This window comes from Tinamus guttatus, unplaced genomic scaffold, assembly GCF_059628265.1.
Source record: "Tinamus guttatus ecotype Peru unplaced genomic scaffold, ASM5962826v1 Tinamus_guttatus_pri_ptg000314l, whole genome shotgun sequence".
Taxonomy (NCBI): Eukaryota; Metazoa; Chordata; class Aves; order Tinamiformes; family Tinamidae; genus Tinamus; species Tinamus guttatus.
In genome coordinates, this window is record NW_028288848.1 from 5,573,146 (window position 1) to 5,599,782 (window position 26,637).

The window sequence follows — 26,637 nt, forward strand, 5'->3', positions numbered from 1 at the left end:
GGGCGGCCGTTGCGCGTGCGCACTGCCCGCGGCTCCCAGCCCTCGCCCCGGTGCCACCCCAGCCCGAGTCATGGACACGGAGGTGGACGCGGGCTCCGTGGTCTCGGGCGGCGACGGGTCTGGCGCCGGCCCGGCCGAGGAGGAGCAGGAGATGGAGCAGGAGATGGAGGGCGCGCCCAGCTGCTCGGGGTCGCGCTCCTTGCCCTTCGAGTTCGAGCGCAGCCGCTCGGACTCCAGCGGCGACGAAGACGACGACGAGGACGACGAGGAAGAGGAGCTGGAGGAGGAAGAGGAGCTGGAGGGGGCGGCAGGGCCCCCCTTCGGCATGGACGACGGGGAGCTCGACTCCGACGACGACCGGGAGGTGAAGGTGGGGGCAGCTGGGCCGGGGGCGCCAACGGTCGCGCCGGGCCCCGCTCCCGGCGTGCCCCGCGCCTCGGCGGCGCGTGCGGCTCGAGGCGGGGGTGCGCGCTGCCCGCCGCCGCCATGACGGGCGCGCGGGGCGGCGCGGGGAGCGGGCGGCCGGAGGCCCCGCTGGAGCCCCCGCTGCGCTCGCCGCGAGCCCGCGTTCGGCCGCCGGCCCCGCGGAGCGGCGCTCACAGCTTGACGCGCCTCCGGGTTCTCCTGAAAACTTCCCAGCGCCAGTTCAGACCGCCCCTTGCAGGGGGCTTCGCCTCATTATTTCTGTTGCTCGCGTTCATTTGCTCAGCCTGATTCGCCTTGAGGTTTATGCAAGCCCGCGGCGTGGCTGTAAGGTGGTAAACAGCAGCATGCGGGCCATGCGAATGGCGCGAGGAAGAGAGAGCAAGTCGCTCTTGAGACTAGGGGGAACGTAACTAAAACTTATTGAGTTACCTTTCTGAGGCAGCAGGTAGCCGCAAACCTCCAAGTGAAAGCCACTGCTATAGAATAAGCTTGTTTTTATTCAAGTTAATAGGCTTCTGATAGGAAAGAAAACAAAACATGGAATTCCTTGTATGCTTTCCTGGTAAACATACTTTTAATCAGAATTTAAAATGGTGAAATTTGAATCTTTGTTTCAGTGTGTATTTCTGTGAATGATAACTGTGTACTGAAAGAAGAAATAACACAAATTCTGTTTGTTGGTATTTGATTGAGGGGCCCTATATATTTGCTGAGCCCTCTTCAAATAATGTTTTTATTTGTTGCTGGTAGCCGCTTCAGACTTCCTGGGTTTTTTGGGTATTTGATAAATGTGTTCTCAAGTGACTTACTTGTGTAGGTACTTGTGGTTTGCTTTTTGAATATGATTCACGAATAAATTAAATCATCACTCACAAAAAAAAGTCAACCCAAAAGCAGCGTTAAAAGTTCTTAGAAAATAACTTTTATCTGAGGAATGACTGACCTCTTATGAAAACACATTTTTACAGCATGTTGACTCAGACTCTTTTTTATTTTTTTCCCTCCATCTTTAATATGGTCTGAGATAGGGATATTTTCGAGGCAAGAATCAGGAAACTTCTTGGCTTATTCTGTGTATTCAAGTTCATTTCAACTGTTTTGGTTTGCAGCGTATGATAAACCTCTCTGAGTTGACCCCTTACATCCTGTGTTCCATCTGTAAAGGCTATTTTATCGATGCTACAACCATTACAGAGTGTCTACACACCTGTAAGTACCAGTATTTTCATTCTAAGAATTTAGTTGCAAATTTAAATAAAAAACAGGAGTTGATTTGTTCTGGTTGAGTTCCTTTTGGTCTGGCTTCACAAAGTGAGTTTGCCCACTTCTGTAAGTGAGCATGTGTTGTGGTCGTTATCATTCCTTGAGAGAATATAGGCACAGATATCTTAAGCATCAGAAAATCTGAAGTAATAACTGTCAGCTCAGTTTCCCCAGTTAAGAGGGAAAGAAGGAAAATGTAAAGAAAGAAGTAGCCCGAGTAAAACAAAAGCAGACGTATTACATATCTCCTTAAAGTAGGCTCTGGGAATTTGTAATAAATACATAATTGAGAAATGAAAGCTGAGTGGCACTGCCCATAATGTGTAGGAAAGTTTTCTAAACTGTTGCTAATGTCAGCTGTTCACAACGCTGAAGATACATGGAAATGGCAGGAAATTTTTATATGGATTCACAGAACCCGTGACTGATTTATAGATTGTTAGTCAAAAATGATCCCAATGTTTATTTTCTTCTCTGTCCCTGTTCTAATAATGCTTTTTTTTTTATTACTCAGAACTGCTCTTTTCTCGCAAAGCTATTACATTATTTTCTGTGAAACTGTCTCTTTAAGCCATGTTTCTGTCTTAGTTCAAGTTCTCTGCTCCTTGGTACTCCAGTCCCTGCCAGTTCACAAACTGTTTTTTTTCTGCCTGTTTTTTTTAATTAGTTAATATATGCCATGTAATCTTCAATGCAGTTTATAATTTAGGAAAATAAAGACTTATTAGTTAGGACAATGTATTCTTATATACAGTTGTACGGTTGTAATATTAAACATCTTCCTATGCATCAGTGGGTAGGGTATTGTGAACTATAAAGACTAGAGAGTGCTGAAGTCTGTACAGATAGGGTTGTGGTTTATTTGGGTCTTACAGCATTGCTGAAGGATTTGCTCTCAAGCAACCTGTATGTGACAAAACTGGCTGTAATTTCTTCTCTTGCATCTTACAAATGCTATTGTATCAAGGACATGTGACTTATGTGTTTTGTTTGTTTTGTTACAGTTTGTAAAAGCTGCATTGTGAGACACTTCTACTACAGCAACAGATGTCCAAAATGCAATATTGTTGTACATCAGACACAACCACTTTATAATATCAGGTAATAAATTCATACCATTTTATAGGTGTAATTTTTATCATGAAGTTGTACTGTTTACTTAAAATGTGTTGTTTCAGGATTCTTTGGTGTAATAGGAAAGCATAATAAATCGGTAACCTAACATGTGAAGAAACAGTTCAACGAAACACATCTTTATATATATATATATGTACGTATAGGCTTCAGACAGTTTCAACAATGAAAATATGATTACTTGGTTTCTTCTCTTCTCTAGTTTCTGATGTATTTGTTTTGTTTTATTTTTTTTCTGCAACTGAATAGGTATTTTTATGCATTTGCCCAGAAACTAAATCTTAACTATTTGCTTTCATTGCCTTTTAGACAAACCTTGGTTTGCATAGTATACTTGTTTCTAACCCTGAAACTAGAGTTTTAGTTTCTTTAACTATTTTAGACTTTTTTCATGTTTGAGTGACTTCCCTTCTTGGAGCTGTGTTGTCAAGACCTGAATTTAGGAAGGCAGATCAGCAGCTCCATCTGTCACTTATTTTGGCAGTGTATCTGGCAGCTTTGTTGTGATTTAATATAAAAAATTCTGTAATGCACCAAAAATACGTTGTAGCATGTTTCCTGAATTATCCGGCTTTTTAGTAACTTAAGTACTTTGAACCTTCAGAATTGAAGGACACTCATTTTCATGGTTTTCTTCCTTTATAGACTGGACCGGCAATTGCAAGACATAGTATATAAATTAGTCGTCAATTTAGAGGAAAGTAAGTCGCTTTCTTTATTACCATCTAGATACTGGAAAGACTGAACAGAAAAGAGAATAATTCAAAGCCCCATTTCTATTCTGGGCTCATTAGAGTAGTTTTGTAAAGTATTTTTCATAAAACCAGAAGATATGGTGTAACTTGACTATGAATCTTAGTGAATAGCCATACCAACTAGCATCTTTTTGCCTGCTAAGATACTCTGGTATCTGTTATTTTTCTTATCCTTACAATGAAATAGTAGTGATACTAAAGTTAAATTTACACTGATGTTTTTGAAAGTCTTGTTCGAGATCTGCTATTGGACAAAGCAGACAATTGTTGGATGTGTTTTATTTCGCTTTCTAATGTCATGAAATAAACATTGCATTGTTTCCAGAAAACAATCCATATAATATTCTAGTATCATGTCTTGGGTTTTTGTATGCGTACAGTAAATGTCATTCTGTCTAATCATCATAGGTTTATTTATCTCCATTGCAAGAAGTTACTAGGACTGCTCAATTTTCTCAAGTGCTTTTATTTTTCTCTCACTGTCACATTTCTTTGATTTATTAGATCATTTACTGTCACAAGCCAATTATCTTGAACTTGGAGACAATGAATCTGATAGTGCTGCGCAGTCCCCTGGGGTAGATATGTGCCTATATGGTCTATATTTAGATCAGTGTGCTTGTATGTATATGTAGAGACAGATAAATGAAATCTTGACAGTGAGAAGGATGCTAGTTTTATAACTGGCTTGTCTGATTATATTTTTCATTTTTATTAACAAAATCTTAGTCTAGGTACCTCAAATAGCCCAGTATAGTAGGGAATACTAGTGACAGTGAAGGTCTGTCGATACTTTCAGTGTCTCTGCTAATGTTAGCCAGAATTGTCCTGACTATAGGAAACTACATCGCTATTCTTAGCCTCTGTAATATTCCAATCTGTTCTGTGTTGTGCTTTCCAGGAGAGAAAAAACAGATGCATGACTTCTATAAAGAAAGAGGACTAGAAGTTCCCAAACCAGGTGAGCTATAATCATTCTAGAAGACTGTGTTAGAGATATCTGCTATAGCATTAATTCTTAATGATTACTTTGAAATACAAGTTCACAATTGAAGAAATGGGATCATTTGTTTTTGATTACTGTGATTGGTCACAGTACACAAGCTGCAGGATGACACTGACAGCGCTTGAAACCAGTTTCTGTTTGGATTTTGTTATTTTTAGTTACAGATCTTTCTCTGCATAGAAGAAGGAAATTCTTATAAAGTGAGCATTATTTTTATTTTCTTGCCGTAAGTGATAGAAGGTAGAAGAGTAAGAAGAACTCGAGAGTCCATTAACAGATGAGAATTTCTTAACTGTGTTTTTTCTTTTGTTTTGTTTTACTGTTAAACACAGCTGTTTGAAGAGGTGCCACGCTGAATGCCAAGAAAATGCTAGTGGTTCAGATGCACAGAAGAGCTGATTTAGTAGAATAATTAGGGTGAATTACATGGGCATTTCTTCCTAGTTTTCTTGTGTATGTTAGTGTCTTATGTTCTTTTTATTTCAACTTGTGTTTGCATTTCAACTATTTGAATATTTTAGCTGTCCCCCAGCCAGTTCCAGTGAGCCGAGGAAGACCTCGAAAAGTTCTGGGCTCCGTGTTCCGGATCCCACCAGAACTTGATATCTCGATACTTCTGGAGTTCATTGGGTGAGTTATGGACAAATTTAAGAGTAGATGCCCCGTGTGAGGATGCTGCTTGTGCGTGTTGGACCATTACTGTTTTTTTCCCCATCTTTAATAGCAGGTAGCAGCAGTCAGCAATGAGTAGTGGCTAGTTACCCAGTTAAACATTGAAGGTATCTTCCTATGAAAAGAGCTTCCTAAAAGTTTCAAATATTAAAACTATCTCTGTTTTGTTTACTTTTGACAAAGCAGTATAGTTTTGATAACCTGAGTGAGAGTAAGATCTGTCTCTCCTACACTCTGCTAATTCGTGTAGGCGGCAGTACTGCTAATGCTGACTCTGCCAGACTGGCTCAGGTGACTAGGGGACTGTAATTGTACATTATTTCGTGCTCATTAGCCAGAAAATGCTGTGTTCTAGAAACAACTCACTAGGAAGGTGAGCTGTAGCACTTTAGAACCGGGGAAGAAAAGGAAGGAAATGGCACTAAAATCACCATGATTGGAGTATTGATGTTTTGAGCTTCAGGATAGAGCGTGTGAAGATGAGTAATTCGCATATATTAGTTGAAATTACAATGTATAGTATCACTATGATACTGTATGCCTGGGAGAGTCTTATAACTAATCCTGCTTTGCTGAGCAGTACAGGTTACTTAAAATATTGTCACCAATTTAGTACTTAGAAACAGTCTTCAGGCAACTGTGGTGCTACTTTGGCAGGAGAAATACCTTCTTACTGTGCTGGCTTCTGATACTGGAGGCTTAAGAGCTTCTTGGACAATGCATTAGGAATTTGATGCCCCGAAGGAATTTGGCCGACTCGATCAGTGGTTGAAGTGTTTGGGTTAGAATGACCCTTAAATATAAATTAAGAGGTAAATCTCTGCCCCAAAACTTGAGCTGTTTTCAGGAACCCAGAAGGAGAAATTGCACTGCTTTACTTTTCCCTTGTGCAGACTTTCAGGAGAGCATTTAAGAAAGGGAGGGCACGTTGTAAGAGCTGAATGGCTCTGGTAGCTGCACTTCATTTGTGGGGGAGGGATGAGCTTGACGCTTGTGCAACTCTTATCCTTTTACCCAGACTGTGCCTGCTTTTGGCCTGATTTCGTCTGAACAAATTGTTTGGACAACTCAAGTATATAATCATAGCAAACTATTACACAAATGATGTGAAGTCAAGTGTTCAAATATTGGGAAATTCTAGCAGCAAAATGTGCCATCTTGATTGAATCTCACTCTGTGTAGGCATCATTATATCGTCTTTGAATGTTATGTCCAGTATTTCCACTTAAAGAGCAAATTTTCTTTGTAGATAAATTTTTGGTATGTAGTTTTTTCTTTGTTTCGTCCACTGGATGAGAGAGATGATTGCAGAAAGAGAGGAGAAGGTCTGTTTTTCAGTTAAACCAGTAGAAAACTAGATCCAACCCTGCCTGTGCTATTGTCTCCATGTAAATCTATACACATGATATAATTTGATGTTTTTCTGTATGCCTGACATGCAGAAATGCTAAACGCTCACAAGTGCAACTGAAAGCAGTGGGACTCGTTTTAGCTGTCTCAAACTGGGTACCTGCAATTCTTGATAACATCCTGGCACAATCTGTCTTGGGCTCCTCTTTCTAAGCAGGGTACGATATTGCCATCCTGCAGAATAGGAAGACATGCAGATGCGTTCATTTGTATGAAGAAATGAGACCACTGAGGAAACTAATGCTTTTGCCATAAAAGCAGAGTTTTCATAAATAAAGCCAGTAGTCAAGTACTGAACAGGGAGAGAAACAAGATGTTATATAGCGGTTCATTGAGTGGTAATTGTCCATTCTGTTTAATGAACACTTTAAATTTGATGTATTTTTTAATTTTTGGTGTTTGTTTTGTTTTTCAATGAACGCCATGTAAAATTCACACACTTTTTAGTGCAGACCTTCTGTTCAGGCATGTGATTTTTATACTCGGTTGAGTATAATGTGAGTAACTGCATGTACACAGACATAAGGTAAAATGGTTTCACCGAAACTTCATTTTGTATGCAGTTATCTGATTGCCTCAGCTGTGACCTCATGAAGTCAGGGTCCTGGTGCATTTTTGATACCTGATGGGTACCAGCTAGTGCTGTGCTGGGCCGGTAGATGGCGGAGAGAGCCCAGGGTCCTCGTTGACACATGTTTATACCAAGAACTGTATGCCTTTGTCAATGATACATTGCCGGTTACACTGTAAAATCACTGTAAGATCTGAAACTAGAATTCTGTTCCAAGTGTGTCCCTTCAGGTTCAAACATTGTTTCTAGGGACTCTATAAAAATTTCATGAGACTGTGTTGACTGAAGAAACAGGTACAGTTCGTATTCCTTGGAGTGAAGGTACTTTGTTTATGGTTTCTACTGCTAAAGGCTCCTGGTTTTTTTGTTTGTTTGTTTGTTTTGTTTCTTTTTTTTTCCCCTCTTGTGACTATCAGTAGGTACATCTATTTCTAAGAGGAAGATGTCAGGAAATTTAGACTTTGGAAGTAATTCACATGTACGTGTCCACATGTGAAACTAGTTGACTTTTAGATTTCTTTCCTGGGGTAGCAAAGCAAGTAATATTGTACAAACACCATGCAACTGTTGTGTGTGTTTCCATTACTCAGATGGAGGGAACCACAGAAAATTTCTAATACGAAACTTAACAACCTACAGGTTTCCAATTATGTGTTTTGAATTCATTTTTACTTTTTATTTCTATCTTGTAATTTATTTTGATGACTTATAATCTTTGTTATGCCTCATGTTTAAGAGTTAATATATCTTCCTCTTTAATGTTGGCAATGAGAGGTTTAGAAAGCTCTGTGGATAAAGTAGGAGCAGATAGGGCCATTCAACAGAAGTTTTTTTCACTGTAAAAGTTTGTTTTAAATTGTCTGTATTGTGTCTCTGGAGTATGTTAAATGATTGGAACTTTCCCATGGCAATTGAAGTATGTCAAAGAAAATGCTGAAGTAGAGAAGCTTACATACCTTACTACACTACCTTTAAATTTCCTTTCAGCAACAGAGTTTGATATTAACTCTCTCTCATGGCAGGTACATATTTCAGAGATGTAATTACTTAAATTTTGTAACCTTAAGTGTCGTACTAATGTGCGATCTGTACTAACTTTAGATTTCTTTTATTCTTTTTTGCTATACCGAATGCTCTCTAGAAATACAATTTATTTATAGTGATACTTGATTTTTTTTAATACCTTCTCCGATATAGTGAGTTATAGCATTTCTTTTGTTCATACGCACTCACTAATGCAATGCAAGAGTAGTATGTCACTGTGAGATACTGTGCATTGGACATAATTCCTCAGGACATTTTTATATACTCAGTGTTTCCCATCTTGTACTGCAGGATGTAATCACTTTGATCTTTTGCCACCTTCGTGTCGCCTTCCAGAGAAGCATTCACTACCTTCCTAAGTTCCTAGATAATGTTAGCATTAATGCTGTGATACAAATAGTCTACAAGGTTGACATGTGGGCCAGGAAGTCTCTGCTGGGTGAGGAAGTCTCTGCAGCAGTTTGGCATGTTCTGTCAGCAGCTCCTAGGCACAGTCTGTTAAAGTTTCAAGTATTGAGGACAGGAAACTTAGAATGACTAAACAACATTAATATGGCAACCTATTCCTATGAAAATTAGTGTTACAGCATATATAAAATGTAATGTTAGGCTGCATTTTGTTGCCTTTTTTCCTTCTCCATTGCATAAAGGCTACATTTAAAGACATAAGTAGTGAAAGGGGATTCCAAGTAAAGGGTAGGAGAAAGATATATAGATTTAGGCTACTATTATGTCGTTTCTTAGATTTTAATAAAAGGAAGAGCCTGATTTAAAAAAAATGGAATTTGATATGCTAGACTCTTTGTTAGAATAGTGACTGATTTAAGAGCTTGAAGGGTATTAATAAACTGTTGCCTTAGCAATATTGATTGTGTTTTCTCTTGTTTTTCAGAGCTAACGAAGGCACAGGGAATTTTAAGGTGCAGATGTGACTTGATTTTTTCTTACATTATTTACTTCAAAATATGTATAATTTGAATGTATTTAATTTAGTTTATCTCTGTTTTTCTTGCACTGCGTGCAACCTGAACTTTGATCAGCATAGTGGTAATGTTACAGTGTGCTTTTAAATCTACTGCTGTGTAACATCACTGAGTAGGAAAAGACTAGTAGAAAAGACTAGATTTCCCTAGATGTTAGGGTTTTTTGTTTGTTTTTTAGTGGGAGAAGGGGAATTTGCTAATGAAACTTCCTCTAGATGTTCCTAGCTTTCTATTCCTACATCTCCCTCTAGGAGAAGCATTGCTGTGGCTTGTTTTTGGAATCCTACACAAGGGCATAGCCATTGTCTTAAAAAATGGTCTGGAAAGGTTTCCCTCGTTGTAGTGAAGCACATACATATATTATACTGAGGGAGGGTAGCCTGAGGCATAACAACGGAATTATGTATGTTTAAAAATACAACAAAAAATAAGTATACATATTTTTGCTAGTCCTCACATTAATCTTCCTTATCTAGCAGTAAACTGATTCTCTTGAGAACTTGGCAACCAACAATCACTGCCTGAATGGGGGCTATTCCTCATCCTTGCTAAAGAGTATGGCTGCTCTTCCAATATAGCTGTTCTTACTGAGCTGAATTGGTACAAATTCATAGGGAAACTGCACATTGTCTGCTGCATTCATGATTTCGTAGTCTGTAATTAGAGATGTTCAGAGGATTTCATTTCACTGTTTGGCTAAACATTTAGAAAACGGACTCTATTCAGGGACAAGGAGATACAATTTAAAATTACACAGTATATATAACAGTTAATCTTTCCTTGTATCGGAATTGTAGGAATAAAAAGATACAAAAAGGCACAGAGTAATGGAGTGTAAGACACTTTAATTGGTTCAGTTAGATAAACTATAATTTTACTATTTAAGAAAATGCAAATAAAAATGCCAAAGGCATTTTACTAACTTAAGCATGGATTGTCTTAATTGTTCCATTTTATTAATTTCCTTTGTTTTCAGCTGTATTGATTTCTGATCAATATATTTTCTGGCAAAAATATGAACAGTTCAATGAGACTGCAATTACATATGCTATTTATAACAATAATAGTGTTTGTTACGTCAGAGCATAGCATGCAATTTCAAACAAAACTTAAAAATTATGGGGAAAAAAGGGCTTCCCTTTCCCAAAGAGCTGAATTATGACTACAGTTCTAGAAGGGAAGGAATTTTCCTGAAATTGCACCCATTAAAATTTTCTTGTTCCTTTGTTGTTCTTCTCTAGCTTCTCCTATTTCCCCTTATTTCTTACATTTCTAATTGGCTTCTTCCTTTTTCTATTGTTTCTTCTTTTCATATTGCTTCATATCCTTCTCATCTCATACTTCTTTATTTTCACCCTATTTATCCAGGGCCCAATAAGAATGATTGTAGGACAGTTCAATTGTGTCACTAATTTCTTTCTTTCTTTTTTTTTTTTTTATTAAATATGTTTGACATTTCCTTCTTTATTTTTTTTAAGGTTCATGCTCTTTCAGAGGGAGCACTTTTGCCTTAAAAATAAAAAGACAAACTTAGCTGTGATATTGTTAAGGGATGTTTATGATTTGGAAGTGGATTTTTTTTCATGTGTATTCCTTTCTAAGTCATAAGTAATGTCTGGTTACTTTAACTCCAGTGCTAGTGGTGAACAAGAAGGGCTGCCTACGTTTACTCCCCATGTATAGTTCTTTTCTGCAAATAGTCTTACTGGTATGGTAGACTAAGCCGTGGACTGAAGTGCCATTTAGTGCATATATATAAAGATAGATAGATTTAAGAGATTAAGAAATACTGTAAGATGGTGGCTATTTTTTTTTAAATCCTAGCTAGTATATTTTTCTACCATTTAAAAATTCTGTGGTGATCTCAACTCTACTTTAGTCTACTGTCATTTCTTCCTATCCTCATGTTTTTCTTTACTGCCTTTGTACTTCCTTGTTCTTCCTGCTTGCTTTGTCCAAAATGTTTGCTCCTCAGCCTTCCAAATCCCTCTCTCAATATCCGCTTGTCACAAAACATATCTTCATCTTCTTAGCATTGTTTTCAATTGTTTATCTACCTTGTTTGTCTGAATTAAACATTGAATTACATGTGCAAGAGATTGCTGCTTTTATGCAAGGGGTGAGGGTGGGGTTGTACATGTGTCATCACCAAACTTTTAGTGTCGTGGTTCCCAGATAAGGTCTCATTGATATTTCTAGCTCTTAAATGTATTGATCAAATTATTCTTCCAAAACCACAGTTATCATGGATACATATGTGCCTTCATGATTTAATTGAAGGATAGACTAACCCTATTTCAAATGGGAAGAATATGGTAAAGCTGAATAGTGAAGCTGGATAGCAAATCACAGGTATTGAAAATCTATTGGCATGGATTTCAATAATCTGCTTTGTTTTTATTCTTCTTCACTAAGGCATGCATAGCACCAGTTGGCTGTTTAAAATTTTATCCATAGAAGAGAAAACCACTAAAATATTTGAGATTGATGTCATAGATATTTAGTTACTGAGATTCTCCTTGTGAAAATAATTAGAAATTATATGAGAAGGTTTCAGACCAGGCTTGCCCTAATGTACTACACAGTAGCATATATTAATGGTCTGGAATTTCACAGGTTAAGTTGATTCCACTCAAGCCATAATACTTTTGGAATAGTAAAGAATTTCAAAGCTCCGTGTGATAGAGTGACTAGGTTTTCTTTTCTGAATTCGTTTGGCACACAAGACTGATTTGGAAAAAATAAGCAGATTTTAGAAAATATCTCTAATGCGCCTCTGAGTAAATGGTTTATTTTCTGGAATAAAAGTTCTTAAAATTCAGTGATACTGATTTCTTTGCTGATGTGATGGCAAATCTCACTTTCCCAGTACTTCAGTAATACAAAAATATTGAAGTCAAAGCATTGCTTTAAATAGCAGGAGGTTTCAACCCAGATTCTGATTAATTCATATTTAATTTATTTTCTATGGGGTCATTGGGAAGTAGATGAGAGAAGGGTCCAAAAGTTAAGTTGTCCTCACTTGTTCTGTGGGGGATGGTGGCTGGAAATGTTCAGTGTCTTAAAATCTCATGTTTCTTCCTCGTAGCCTTTGGAAAAGAAGTTTGTGCGTGTCTCAGGGGAGGCGACCATTGGACATGTGGAGAAATTTCTCAGAAGAAAAATGGATCTGGATCCTGCTTGTCAGGTATGCTGTAAAACTGGCAAGCCTTTTATAGAGTGAAAGCTTTTCTTCTAATGTGTGAAGTGGATGATATGTTTGGCTCTTAGTAGTTGACTGTGATCCATGTAATGCATATGCTTCAGGCAGAACACTTTTATGTTAGAAGTAATATAGTTTAATACTGTGAACTATTAAATGTGGTCCACAAGGAATAACTCACTTGCAACTTCCAACTCGCAATGTTTAATTTTGTTATATGAATAAAGAAGATTTTAAGAGTTAAGATAAAATAAAGAACAAAGAACTTCTGAAGTGTCATGTAAAATTTCAGCAGTTAAAATCCAAATGCAAAAGATAATGCTCCAAGATAAAACTAAGCATAGACAGAAAAATGCTGAAACATGGGAGTATATGAAGGCAGAGACTGAGATAAGAGCTGAGTAAAAGTAAATTGAGTTGAACATTGAAGGAAGTGAATGGAGAAAGATGAGAAAGGATGATGATATTTTGGGTGGAAGAGTTGAGATGAAAGCTGTGAGTGCTAAATGTAGGCTCCTGCTTTCAAGTTTAGAATTTGGTGGAATAGAATATAAAATGAAAAAATTCCCATTTCTCAGCCAAGTTGATGAGATTTTGCTGTGCAATCTGAACATTATATTATAAGCTATAGTGATCTGTAATCTTGATATGCAGTCCCAACTCCTAACTGAATGTTTGCTGGAATTTATTTTAAGAAGGCCTCATGAATTTCATAATGTATAAATGGTTCTCGTAAATACTGTTTATTGGAAAATCCACTGCTGCTAATGAGAACAGATGTGATAGAAGTTAAGGTTGTTTCATGAAGTGATAATTTTTTGAGGCAACACTGTGTTGCCTGCTTTTTCCGTGGGGACAGAACAAATTGAATATAAATTATTCATAATCCTGAAGGAGTAATGTTTTCACTTACTGATTTTCCTCTTGGTAAGAATCTCTGTAGCTTCTTTGTCATATGGTGGTGCCTTGATGTTATGAGCAAATAAAAACTTCCTCAAAGTGAGGCTAGAGCAGTCTCCTACATTAATGAACTTGCAGCTTATTTGAGGTGAAGGGATTGTCTAGGTTTTTCTTAAGCATTATACCATAATCTCAAGTTTTCAGAAATGCTGTGCATTCATAATGAATTGCTCTCTGTTTGGACTTCACCAGGCAAGAAGTGATCCAGTCTTAATGAAGAAAGATAACTGTGTCTAAAAAAGCTTATGACTTTAGAGCCTTACTTTCTCAAGATGATATGACTATATGCTGACCAAATCACTTATCTCTGCTAGTATCCAATATGCTATTCTGGAGTAGAGTAATAATGCACAATGCTTGACTAATTCTAATATCAGGCAGAATATACATAGAGAAGGCCCATCAGGGAGAGGCATTAAGTCTGCTCTAATTTTTCCAGTCAGATCCTTTATCTGATTTTTTTTTTAATTGATTTTTTTTTTTTTTTTTCTTTCCATTGCTCACTAGAAAGATGTATCTTTTTTCAGGCTGCAAATTGTATGATTTCCAGAGTATATTCAGGCCTATTTTTGAAAGTTAGGAAATTAAGAAAATGAAACGGGGACTATTTTTCCTATATTGATTCATCATTTCTGTGCCACATAAGGGCTTAGAAGTAAGGCAGTATTATATGTACCAAACTGTCATCCTCTCATTGTAGTATGCAGAACTGAAGCTTATGGCTTGTCGATAAAGATTTAGGGAGAGGAAGAAATATCAGATGTGTCACTGAAGATAAAAAAGGGAGGAAAATATATTTAAATTGGCACAGACAGAAGCAGGTAGGGAGATACGCTGTCAATTATGTATGCAAAGAATGTAAAAGTGAAGGGTACATGTCTGCTCCTTTTGGAGCAGGAGGGGGGATGGAAATTAGATAGGAAATGGTTCAGAAATTGTAAAGGTTCACTTTCTGTAGGCTTCCCCAGGTATGTTAAAGAAGCAGAAAATATTAATAACTAACCTAAAATAACTAATTTCTGCATAAAAATGTCATGAGCTTGGTATGTCTTAGAATCCGAGAACAGTATCCTCTTGGGAGGACAGGAAATTCCTTTCACTGAAGCACCAGTTTCAGTCACTCTTCTGCTAAAAATGCTCTGTACTTGCAGGATATTTTTCCTGTTTTTATTTAGAGAAAACTGTTAATGGCACAGAGTTTAATCATGCTTTACCTAGAACTTGAAATGGTTTTACTGTGAGAAGACTTGTGTGTCCTCCCTCCTTTTTCTCCTTAGCGCATTGATTATATCCTTAGTTTGTTGATGCTTTTGGTAAGGATAGCAGTTTTGGTGTTTCCGCAAATGAAATGGCTGTTACCGAGCAGCTTATTTTGTTAGTCTGCAGAAGTGTTATTTGGAGTGTTCTGCTTCTTCCTTGTTAGAGTTGATTCAATGACTGATTGATGAAAAGTATATGTTACTCATTATTCCAAACTACTGGCTGTTCTTAGATTTTTTTTTTGTTTGTTTTTTTAACTTGATTTGTTTCTGGGCTATCTTAGCTAATATTTGCACTTACTTGTAGACCTGCCTAAGTGGGGTGGATTGTGTTTAATGAAAATGTGAAAGGAGAAACCATCCGTCTCATGTGTGACACTCTATATAAATCTAAAGGCAGCTTTGAATTACTGTCTTTTCTAGTCTGTAACCTGCAAGCCTGAAATTATTTGCTGACTCTTGCATGAGTTTGCAAGTGAATAATGGTTCAAATTTGCTATTTACCGAAAGGTTAAGGCTTTGTCTGTTTATATCTAACACTTCGGATGACAGACTGGTGTGCTCTTATCCTTTTTTTGATCTCTGTGCTTTGGGCAATAATTAATTTCTTATGTGTATGCATGTATTTCTAATTACAAAGTCTTTAATGTTCTAGTTGTTTTTTTTTTCTTTTTGAGGAAATATTGAGGTTTTGAGAGAGACTTTTGAGGATTACTAAGTAGGTAACAGAGCTAAGTAGGTAACATTCAATTTGAACTAAATACAGGCAGCGGTGTATGGAACATTTAGCTTTGGCATCTGATACACATCTGTACAGTTTGTGTTTTGCCTGGAAATTGAGAGAAAATGGGAAGCTAATGGGATATATCACTTCATTTGAGTATCCTGTAGCAGCATTATCATTTCTTGCCAAAGATAGCAGAGCAATCCCTTAATTGCAGAGTGGAGGCTTGAGCTCGTTTGATCTGAATGCATTAGTGTGGTTTATGGGATAGAAATGTTCCCTAATGTGTGCTCCTGAAAGCATGCATGGAAACTGGAGCCTGTGAGAAAAGATTGGAAGCAAGTCCGTGCTCACATTGTGTAGTAGCTGATACAGTGCCTTCATGCTAGACTTAGACTCCAGAATAGTTGTATTTGGTGTGTTGGAAGAGTAAATAACAGCTAAAGGAAGCAGAAGGCTTTGCCAGCTTTTGGATAATTAGCCCAAATACTCAGACCAACCTCTAATATTTTTTTTATTTGTCCTTCCATGCATAGTTTCTATAACAACTCATATTATCCAGGGAAGAATCCATGGAGAATTGGCTTTCTGGGCCAAATTTTCTCTTGGGATGAGCCTTATATGGGATAGCCCGTATGAGCTTCCCACTTTATCTTCATTTTACTTAATGGCTGTTAACTTGTAATTGTTGGCTTTTAGATAAATAGCTATTGTGTGCAGTAAACATACCACCTAATGAAAATAAATGGCGTAATGGAAAGGCTACTTTATTTTGCTAAGAATTTTGTCAAGTGTGAGTAATTTGTAAGGTGCACTTTGATGTTTCAGGAAAAGGTCAAAATGTGTTTTCAGTTCTCAGTAGCTGTCAGTATTAGATGACTGTAATTTCATCAGTTGAGATTATAGTAAATTTGTATCATTTTGATGGTGCATCTTTTGTATATAGAATATATTGATTTTTTTTTTTTTGCATAAGAATACCTCCAAGACAGCTATTTTGCAACTGATTTCCATACTTTTGCTGACACTTTATTCATTGCATATTTTACTCCCCTTTCAGAGTGAATCTCAGCATAACAATTAGTGAGGAGAAATTCAGGCTCTGGTGCTAGAATGAGGAGATTAAGCATTTGGTATTCAGAGCACTCTAAGGAGGTGGATGTTCAAAACCGTTCTCCATAATTTATTTGAAGGTACTGAATCTTTAATGACTATAATTTGAAACTGGAACAGTAGGGTTAACAGTGGAGTGTTTTCAAGCAGGTATTCACATTCTGTATTGCAAGATTGTCAGCGATTGTCACTGTGTCTTTGTATCCTTTAGCAGACAATTAGATTTTTTTTTCCATTTCCATATAGAATACATTTGTGTGTATGCTTACACATGCATGCCCATGCACCAGTGTAGAAGCAGTTTCAGTTTTCAGTGCCTTATGGTATACATAATTATAAGATGTAATTAATCTCATGTCAGCAGAAAGCATGGAAGGCAGGCATGCCTTTCCTCCTTGGGTAATAATCATACAGGCTAGAGTGCAAGGGAAGCAGAGGAGTAATAATTGTAGACAGCTTTCAAAAAGAAAAAGTTTTTTTTTTTTCTTTCAGGTTCTGTCTTTAAAACATCTCAAATACTCAAGTTACCCAAGCAAAGAAAAAAATCGTTATTAGGGTTAATGGTCTTGAATATTTAATATGATATCTGGATGAATTTTTATATGCTGGTTCCTTCCTAAAGTTAAAAACAGAAGTAATACTAAACAATTTATATCTTCCGCCCATTTTAGAAGCATTATTTAAAGCATCCAGAGGGGATGGATTATACCGCATAGTTGTCATATTGCAGATGATGTAAAGTAACTTAACTCTTTTGAGTCTCTATGGGGTCGACCAGCATGAGGCATAATTTCAGAATCTTTTCATGAAGAACAAGAGAAAAATAGTGGGTGAATATGAAGAAGAATAGAAATCCAGGCAAACTGAATAGCTGAAAGAGAAAACAGCATACCCTGTTAGTACAGTCTCTCTATATAGCCGTGTAAGAGAATATGTAATGATATTGCAGTGTCCTCTTGACTACTGCAGTGCAAAGCTCAGTTTTATCCCTCACAGAAAGTTGGACAGCTTATTGTCAATGCTCTTAAATTCTAATTTCCAGTTTGGTTATTGTAACTAAGTGAGAGATGGGAACCCTCTCATTTTCCAGCTTAGGATTTGCTTATAAGAAAAATGTAACCAAACTGCAGTTGTGAAAGAATATAACTGTGCTGCTTGCCGGTCTGATTTGAAATGTTAGAGACTGTGTTTGTGTTATATATGGTTTCTTAGTGACACCTACTAAATCAATCATGTTTTTGTGGAGAAATCTGTAATCCACAATAATCAAGGCAAGGATTACAGGACCTGCATCAGCTGTCATTTTCCCCAAATAACTGGTTTTGTGGACGGTTGCTTAATGCTAGTGCCTCCTCCAGAATTGCGGGCATCATTGACATAATTTTGCCACAGTGGAGGACATGACTGAGAACTGCTGCGTAGCCCTTCACTCGTGTCGCGGAAGTACTCATTGCATTTTGAAGAAGGGCTGTGGGAGGCACTTGCTGGCAGTAGCATGCAGTGAGCTGTTCTTTTCTGTTTAGCCACTTTGCCCAAACCCGTGTTAGTAAGCAGACATATGTGTTTTCTCACTCAGGATAAGGATGAGAGTAGTACTGTTAAATCTCCTGCCAGTAGCACAGGCAATTTACTTTTTTCTTGGACCCGATGAATAATGATGGATGCTTGTGAGGCAACTTTAATGTATGTAATCTAAATTCCCGTTGAATCCATCACAGCTATTACTAAACAGCTTTCTTCTCAGCAATAAGACCAAACTGCGAGTAAAACAAACAGTTCCCTCTGTTCCAGGTGTACGAGATGCTAGAATAGCACTTGTCAGCATCGAATTTACTTTATGAAATGCCAAATATTAAGTGCTTACCTGTTTTATTCTTCTAAAGACAGATCGAACTCTTAACCATGTTTGTGTTCTTTCACAGGTAGACATAATCTGTGGCGATCACCTGCTAGAACACTTCCAGACTCTGAGAGAAATTCGTCAGGTCATAGGAGAGAGTGCAATACAGGTTAGTGTGCTAGCAGGGGCTTTGTTCTTGGTTGTGTGTTTTAAACTAGAACACTCCTTTGTTAACTGTCAGCTAGCACCAGCTTGTCTGGAGAAGTCACGTACAAAATATCTTCAGCTTTGCAGAAAGTGGTCTTTATATTGTAGATAGATATGAGATGTGTACCATGTGCTAAGAGCATTCTTGTCTGTGTTATAGTTGGGATATAAACTTTTTCTAGTCTGGCACAAGCTGCTATCATGGCAGAAATGAATTTTGCAAGACTTTCTTTACAGTCCCATTTCTTGTCATCTTCCTTGATGGTAGTAACCACTGGGGGGGAAAAAAAGGACTAAAGCATCCCAAATAAGACTAACCTCGTGACAAGGCTGTAGAATCAATTTTGCTCTCAAAAGTGCAATCCGAAGATGCAGATTAATGAATGGAATCAGTTGTTGTGTATTATACAGTTCCTGAAAGCAGCCTGACTGTATAACCAGTGACTTCTTGTTGGTAACTTACTGTTGCGAAGTCTGCAAATAAGAAAGCATTTCTTATTCCTTAGGAATCTTTGAAAGTGTTTGTGTAGTGAGAGGATTCACACTGTTTTTGAAGTGCAGCAGCAACACAGTTATCTGTACAGTGCAGAGTAGGATATAGGTGGAAACCATGATGTAACCTTTGGAAGTCTAAAATAATGGCTAATCTAATGCTGACCTAAATTGTATTTGAAAAGTATATTGTTACAGTATAATATTTGAAAAGTAACCTAAAGACTTGGCATAAAAACTGAAGTAGTTGAAGACTCAGTTTACTTGCACACATGTATGCAAAATACTGTGTATTTAAATTTCCAATTAAAACCTTTAATGCTGCAATTCTGGAACAGGCTGCCCGGACAGGTTGTGGAGTCTCCTTCTCTGGAGATCTTCAAAACCCGCTTGGATGCAGTCCTGTGCCACATGCTCTAGGTGACCCTGCGTGTGCAGGGGGGTTGGACTAGATGATCTCTAGAGGTCCCTTCCAACCCTAAGCATTCCATGATTCTATTCTATGATTCTATGAATTCTTGGTCGGGGCAAGAAGCGAGTGCCTGTTTCAAGTAATCCTGTACAGTACGTGTCCTTTCCTGACTTACCCCTCCCGGGATTTGCACATGACTGGTGTTGCAGTGATGACAGACCTTCAAAAAATCTTTGAGGCTTGTGAACTTTATTCTCTTTCACCTCAGAAACTGAAGTGAATATCAAACTTGCTGACTTGGCTCATTACAGAGAAATATGAAGAAAAACTGCCAATGCAATCTGCAGGGGGTGAGGAGCAGAAATTAGGAAAAGGAAGCCACTGACTGCATAAACTCACTTCTGACTTTATGAATTGATCTAAATAAGGCAGTAATGAGCACAGTGATGAAATACCCTCTACCAAAAACTTCAGTAAACGTAAGGGGAATGATTCACAGACAAATTTAAGTGCTTTTAAACTTCATCCTCACAGAAACTTTTCATGTTTGAAAAATATCCTTGGGAAAGGACTTAAAGGAAAACTGCATTGGTTCAGTTTTTAGAAATGGATTTGTGTGACTGTTTAGTTACTAAGTCAACAACTTCAAGAGCAGTCATCTCGGCATGCATTCTTCAAGGATGTATCACATTTTGTTACTACAAAACTAGTCCGTTAGCAGTGAATTGTAGCAAGCCTACTATGCTGGGCAAATAGGTCTGGTATTCTGAAGTCTTGTGTTGTCATTGAGCAGGATCCTATCTTCTCAATACAACATAGTCATTTTACTTTGCTTTAGGCATTGAGTAAATGGGTAAATAAATGCTCCTACCTCTTCACAGTATCCTTTTAGGAGTAGCCATGGGTGCCCAGTAATTAACAGGATGAGAAGTGAAAGTTAATGAGCTGGCAGTTATAAAACAGCAATAAAATAATTCTTGGTAATAACTCTATTTGCATTCCCGTCCATTGAAGTTAAGATGGGTGTTGACACCTAGCCTGCACTAAGCCCTCATTTGTCATTGTAAGCTTCCCTTAAGGGAAGGTGAAATGTCTCCACAAGACTCATGGGCATGTTTGCTGTTACTCTGAAGCACTTGTATCACCTAGCTGTAGAGTGTGTGTGTGTACATATACACAGGTTTTAGTGTATTTATGTATTTATATGCATATTGCAGCTTGTAGTTAGTTTATGTGCTGTCCATTTTTCAACATGACCATTTTTCAACATCTAGTTGTTCTTGTAGGTTCTCATAATATTTTGCCCACTTTTCTCAGCACTTGCACTTTAATCCTTTGTCTTGATAATCAATCTGGAACATGTGACTGACATCAGTTTGGAAGGCATTTGGATTCAATTTGTAGATGCAAGAAGTTTGTGAATTGAAAAGTGGTTAGGCATGTTCATGGAAGGAAATTCATTTGAAAATAAAAGACACTGAATGCAAAACTGCATCTTAACGATGTTGCAGAAAAGTAAGGTTTTGGAGGCTGGAGGAGTTTTCTGGGGAGCTACTACTACGTATTTGTTCTTTCCATACATTTTTTTATGTAGGCTTTCACCAGTGGACTAGGTATCTTTTTGGTCTGCCCTGATGCGGCTGTTCTTAGGACTTTAGATTTCATTGCTAAAATGTATATTGTTTATTGTCATTATTATTTTTGCTGGCTCTTGTGTTGCTGTCTTTTCCTGACTTGGAATATTGATAGGCAGAAGTTAAGTTTTGAGCCTAAATGAGCACGCTGGCAAAGCTACTTAAAGCAAAGTTACTGCTCTTGGAAATCTGATCATCTTTGTTAGGAGTCTGTTCAGTGCATTTGAAAACTCCAGTTCCTGTTCCACTTTCTTTTTCTCCACAGATAACAAGCTGCAACATTTTACTTTACAAACAGTAGCTTTGTTGCCCAGAAACCCCATTAAGCTGCCGAACAGATCTAAGAAACTGCATACTAGAAGGGGAGGTTAAATAGTTATACCCAGTAGCAATTAATCTCTGTTTTTTTGTGTGTGTGTGGTTTTTTTTTGTTGTTGTTCTTGTTGCTGTTGTTGTTGTTGAAAGAGCATTGTGGCACTGCAGGCAAAACAAAGCTGTTCTTCTAGTAAGAAGACATCTTTCAGGCAAATAATGAGGGTGTTGATAGGCACTGTCTGAAAAGAATTGCCAAAGGGAATGTCACAGAAGTACGGAAAAGCGAGTTCTGTTGATTCTCTTTGAGGTCAATTCTTTAATTTTAGGTTTCCTGTGCCACAAACATTCAGAGATTACTCCAAGTAGTTGATGCAAACAATCCGATAATATTTTTCCCATAGACAATAAACTATTGTATTCTTTTTTCTTAAAAAAAGTTATTTCAAAACACTAAGAATAATGTAGAGCTTTGTACTATAACTTTAATATGCCAGTGCTACAGTATAAAAAAAAATGTTTATTATGTGCTGCTGCATTGTGTCATGCAGAAATGCATAAAATATCTGAACATGTTATCTTAGTTCCTACATACAAGTGGATCCAAATATTAAAACCAAAATATGGTAGAATTTCTAACTTTCATTAGCAGCTGTCCATGTAAATAGGTCTAAGGCAACTAGTTGGATACCCAGCGGATCAGCAGAGCCAGCAGGTTTCAGAGGTGGATGCGGACTGAGTGCTTCTCAGCTGCACATGCATCAAGTGATACAAGTAAAACAGACTATAACGAGCCAGGAAACATCTAGTCTTGCAGATGAAGGTTTTTCTATTAAGTGGAGCAGACTCAGAACAGAACCGTGATTTAATAAAATAATGGATTTTTTTGTGTGTGTCCCTTGCATTCACTTAATAAATATGTAGTACTGTTCTGGGCATTTTCAGTGTAGTGACATTATTTTAGGAAAAGGAGTGGATGGGGGAAGAACATTATGTCTCAGGAAAGCAAAAAACCTCTGAGTATTGCCCCCCTAGGAAAGGGGAGAGTAATTTTATGCAAGAAGGATGCCTGTGCTTGCAGGCTCAAGTAGGCAACAATCTTTGAGGAATACTGAGTATGAATAGTAGTCCCATGAAAGCAGGGAGTATCACTTGCTATGTGCATATTGATTTCATTAATATTATGGGGTTGAAAGAGAAATATAGTTATGCATCCAGAATTAGGAAGAAATAGTAAGATGCTCGTGTGAGTTTCTCCAACTGCTTTTATATAAGGAAATAATCACAACACTGCTGTAAGAGAATTATATTAATTACATATTATTGAGATATCCAGGGCTCATTCATAAAAATATGAAATTATAGAATTATATGCTTATCTGTTTTGCTTTTTATGTGATCTTCCATGTCTCCTTTCTGTGTCTTACCTCAGTTGTAAGAGGCAGGAGTGATTTGCCAGAGCCAGCAGTGGATTAGTGAAATTAAGATTAGAGATTGAGATCCAAAACTGTGCACAGGCAATGATGACTTTCCCTTTTCCTGCATTCCTGCCCTATATTCCTGTGGGGGTGAGAGTTGTGAGATTTGTTAATTTGGTTGTTTGTTTTGTTCCTTTGGTGACTAAAGTTAAAAGCTTTTTTGATGGCTCCTTGTAAAAGCATTCACTGGGAACTTTTTTCTGCCTTTCAATATCTTGCAAAAAGCAGCATGTGTTGTAAATGGGGCCTATTATACATACAGAAGACAAGACAACTCCCTTTATCTTTTTATAAAAATAATGTATGTATTTGTGGGTTTTTTAATGTTTTTCTTGAGGGGAAAAAAAAAAACTTTCTCTGCCTCAAAGAGGAAAGGGGGATATATTTCTCTACTTTGATATTCAAAATTTCTTTGCCCTGTGGAAGTGGAATGGAATGAAGTGCTGAAAGAGGATAAAACTGAGGTTCTGATGCAGAATGACTTTCTTCCCTGTTATTTCCTTCCCTGTGTGGTCAAAGTGGTGTGAAGAACAGTTTCTCTCTCTCTTCTCTAGGATGGTTTGCTTGTTCTGCACTATGGCCTTGTAGTAGCTCCACTACCAGTAACTTAAAGATCTCTACAATGTGGGATGGTGAAAGAATCCAGAGTCATGGAGCTTCCTCAGTGCCGTCTCTCACCAAAGAAGGCCATCTTATTTCCAGTGCCAGAAAGCTAAGGGAACACCAACTGCTGTATGCCTGTAATGTAACACCTGTCTTACTAATGTAAAAATTACAACTTCTGAAAGTGCAGCTAGACGTATTGCTACGCTTAGTGTTAGAAATGACTGTCTCCAAATTTCACTCCGCTCAGGGAACTTAAGTGCTCAGCCTTGCTGCATTATTTTTTCTTAATTACTCTGTTAACCCCCTAGATCTCGAATGTTAACTGTCTTTTTCCTTTAAGCTGTGAGATATTGCATGCCTTTGGAGTGTTTGCCTGGAAGGGTGCTCTCAGGGATAATCCTCAGTCAGCAGTACAGTGTATTCTGGGAGAGGACAGTCATTTCCTAAAAAAGAGGGTTCTGTGGTGATCTGTCTTCAGAAGTGATTTGGGCGGGGGGAGAGAAGAGTTTTCCAAATTCAGACCAAAATAGGAAGAAAACACAAGTGTGGGTGGGTTTGTTTTTTCTCTCTTTCTTTCTAGAGCTAGCATTAAATGTAATTGTATTTCTTCAAGAAGGACAATTTTGTTTGCACTGGGAATATGGTGGTAGTTGGACTTATACCAAATGGTGCATGATGCATTTATAGTCTTAATGGAGATGAGCCAGCTGGTTAAACTATGCATGTTTTGTTTTAAAAAAAAAAGTAGCGCTTTGTGCCTGCTTGCTCTACATAAAGTAATCACTATCAGCCTGATTCTGCTGTCATGTAACATCCTTTAACTGTTTTGACAGTCAAGAGCACAGATCCTCTTCCATTTCAGCCTGTCCTTCTAGCACCAGTGAAAACAGTAGCTCTTGCAGTCTTAAAGTATATTAGTGTGTTGTAGTGGAGACCACAGTTGAAGATGTTGAACAACATAAAGCACACGTGGTACTCCCTGATTCACAAAATGATGGTGGGTAACTTTAGTTTTAACATATTAAAATACTAAATTTCCTGAAAACTGCAATACTTCAAAATTCTGCTGTGTTCAAGACTTCATGGTTTCTTGCACAGAATTAAAAACCAGAGCTTTGTGTGTTGTGGTCTTGCTGAACACCATTGTAAACGTGTGGATTCACAAAAGCCGCCTTTAAGCGTGGGAGACCAGACTCCCTGTGTCACTGGTGCAGGGGGAGAGAGGAGGTTTCTCTGCAAAATTCAGAGCACTCTGCGTCTCAGAGCACCTAACTTAACTCATTAACTAATTTAACTCGCATGCACTTGTTCACCGTCATATTTACTGCTGTGCAGTCAATCAAGGGGGAGACCAGCAGCCGCTGTTGAAAGAAAGCTTTTGTGAATCCTTCTTCAGGTCTTTGCAATAAATACTTGGTTTTGCCTGCAAAAATGAAACCATAAGGAAAGAAAAAAGTGGTGTTTATTTGAAGTAATTTTTGTGATGCTTCTAAAAAAAGAAAACAAAAGCGTTTCTAACCACAATTTACTATTTTACTTTCAAAGTTTGTATAAAAGTAGTGTTGAAAATGCAGCAAACAAGATTATTTTGTAAACACTTTGTGAGTTGTGTTAATAAGAGATTATATATTGTAACAGTAAAATAAACTTTATTTTAGTCGATTTCAAATTCAACTCTCATTTATTTCCATGCTATTTCTGTATGTCATCATCAAAATTGTAGCAGTTCAGATTGAAACTGCTGGATGTGCTCTGAGGGAATTAGAAATTCCAATGAAGAAATGAGAAAGTTGTAAGGTAGAGTAGTTTAATACCAGAATACCATAGCATTAACTGGAACTACGTGGAATCTCTGGGACTATCATGTTAATGAGAGTTTGAGTGGGAAATGACACGTCCAGATTACTTGTCAACACAGATGCAAAGCATGCTATGTAGTTGTGACCACTTTTTCTCAATATATCTGTGTTTGCTTCTAGATCTTTTTCATCCATGTTTATGGATGGTCCTTTGTGAATCTTTTCTGTCTCTGCAGCTCTGATCTTCTTGGGTTTATTCAAGTCACGCAATTTGACAATACTTCCACCTGCTGTTTCATTATTACTTATGTTGATATTTTTTCTTATGTATAACAAAACACTGTGTGTGTGTATATGTATATAAAAAGCACTATGGTTGTGGCTTACATGAACTTCATGCCTACAGAATAGATGGCTTTGCTTTGCATTCATCTCTCTCTTCCCCCCTTCCCCCCCCCTTCCCCCATGCAACTTTGCAAGACCTTCACACAAAGAGCTAATAGCTTCCTATATTTGCTGAGGGTTCAAAGAGTTGCCATAGGTACAGGAACTGTACCTACAGTTACAAGGTGCTGACCTTACTGCACAGGTCAAGTTTTATTGATTTTATTTATTTATTTATTTATTTATTTATTTGCTTTTGAGGTGAGTCGTAATCCATTCTGAGGTGAAATGCAATATTGATTGACTGCCTTGCACTCAGCTTCAGCGAGCATTTTGCAACTGCAACAGTATCATCACCTTTACCACATTCTGATTTAGTTTATCCCGTTTTTTTAGATTGTAGATTACTGCTGCTTTGACACAAACTATTTTGCTAAGTTAAAAAAAAGTTCTGAGTTGTTTTTTTGTTTTTGTTTTTTTTTCTTACCACTTGATTAGAGCGGTTTTTCAGAAAGAAAATCTTAAAACTTGTTTTCCTCCAAGGGCGGCGTTAATAAGGGAGAAGCGGGTGGGGGCTCGGCAGAGATGACGAAGAAGAAAACAGCGTGTTCCTGGAGAGCCCTTTTCCCTGCGTGCCGAGGGGCAAGCCGGCCTTCCAAGATAGCACAGTTCGCTCGGAGCTCGCGGCAGCCTTTTATGTAGGCTGTGATGAGATAAGATGCTATTTCAAGGGGTGACCCAGTGTGTCCTGCCAGAAACAATACCACATTCCTGCATATACCAGGGACTGAGAGGTGAGACCGCCTGGGGCTGGGACCTGGGAAAATATTTCACCTACAAATGGTGATAAAATAGAGCATTGTTTAAATGCCACAGCATAGAGAAGGTGGCCGATGGTGGCTTTTCTGCGTTGGGAAGACCGTGCGAGTGAAAACACTGAACACAAGGACG

General features: G+C 37.9%; 1 protein-coding gene across 3 annotated transcripts; it reads left to right on the forward strand.

Moving 5' to 3' along the window:
- The first annotated feature begins 50 nt into the window (after positions 1-50).
- On the forward strand, positions 51-23,775 carry PCGF6 (polycomb group ring finger 6). Of its 3 annotated transcripts, none has more exons than XM_010224955.2 (10): positions 51-364; positions 1,536-1,635; positions 2,694-2,790; positions 3,469-3,524; positions 4,480-4,539; positions 5,106-5,214; positions 9,174-9,201; positions 12,353-12,451; positions 18,445-18,531; positions 23,452-23,775. In XM_010224955.2, exons 1-10 carry the CDS (start codon positions 71-73, stop codon positions 23,506-23,508), a joined length of 987 nt encoding a protein of 328 aa, XP_010223257.2. In that variant the 5' UTR covers positions 51-70; the 3' UTR covers positions 23,509-23,775. The 3 variants fall into 3 exon arrangements, with proteins under 3 accessions (XP_010223257.2, XP_088384783.1, XP_088384782.1); XM_088528656.1 differs by having other exon boundaries at positions 140-370; XM_088528657.1 differs by lacking the exons at positions 9,174-9,201; positions 23,452-23,775 and having other exon boundaries at positions 71-364; positions 18,445-18,516.
- Positions 23,776-26,637: the final 2,862 nt, after the last annotated feature.

Bases quoted from the DNA above. Each gene is read 5' to 3' on its own strand.
- PCGF6 (XM_010224955.2), top strand. From the start codon at position 71: ATGGACACGGAGGTGGACGCGGGCTCCGTGGTCTCGGGCGGCGACGGG. The intron at 2,791-3,468 runs GTAATAAATTCA...CTTCCTTTATAG, and splicing joins CAACCACTTTATAATATCAG to ACTGGACCGGCAATTGCAAG. The intron at 9,202-12,352 runs GTGCAGATGTGA...TCTTCCTCGTAG, and splicing joins AAGGCACAGGGAATTTTAAG to CCTTTGGAAAAGAAGTTTGT.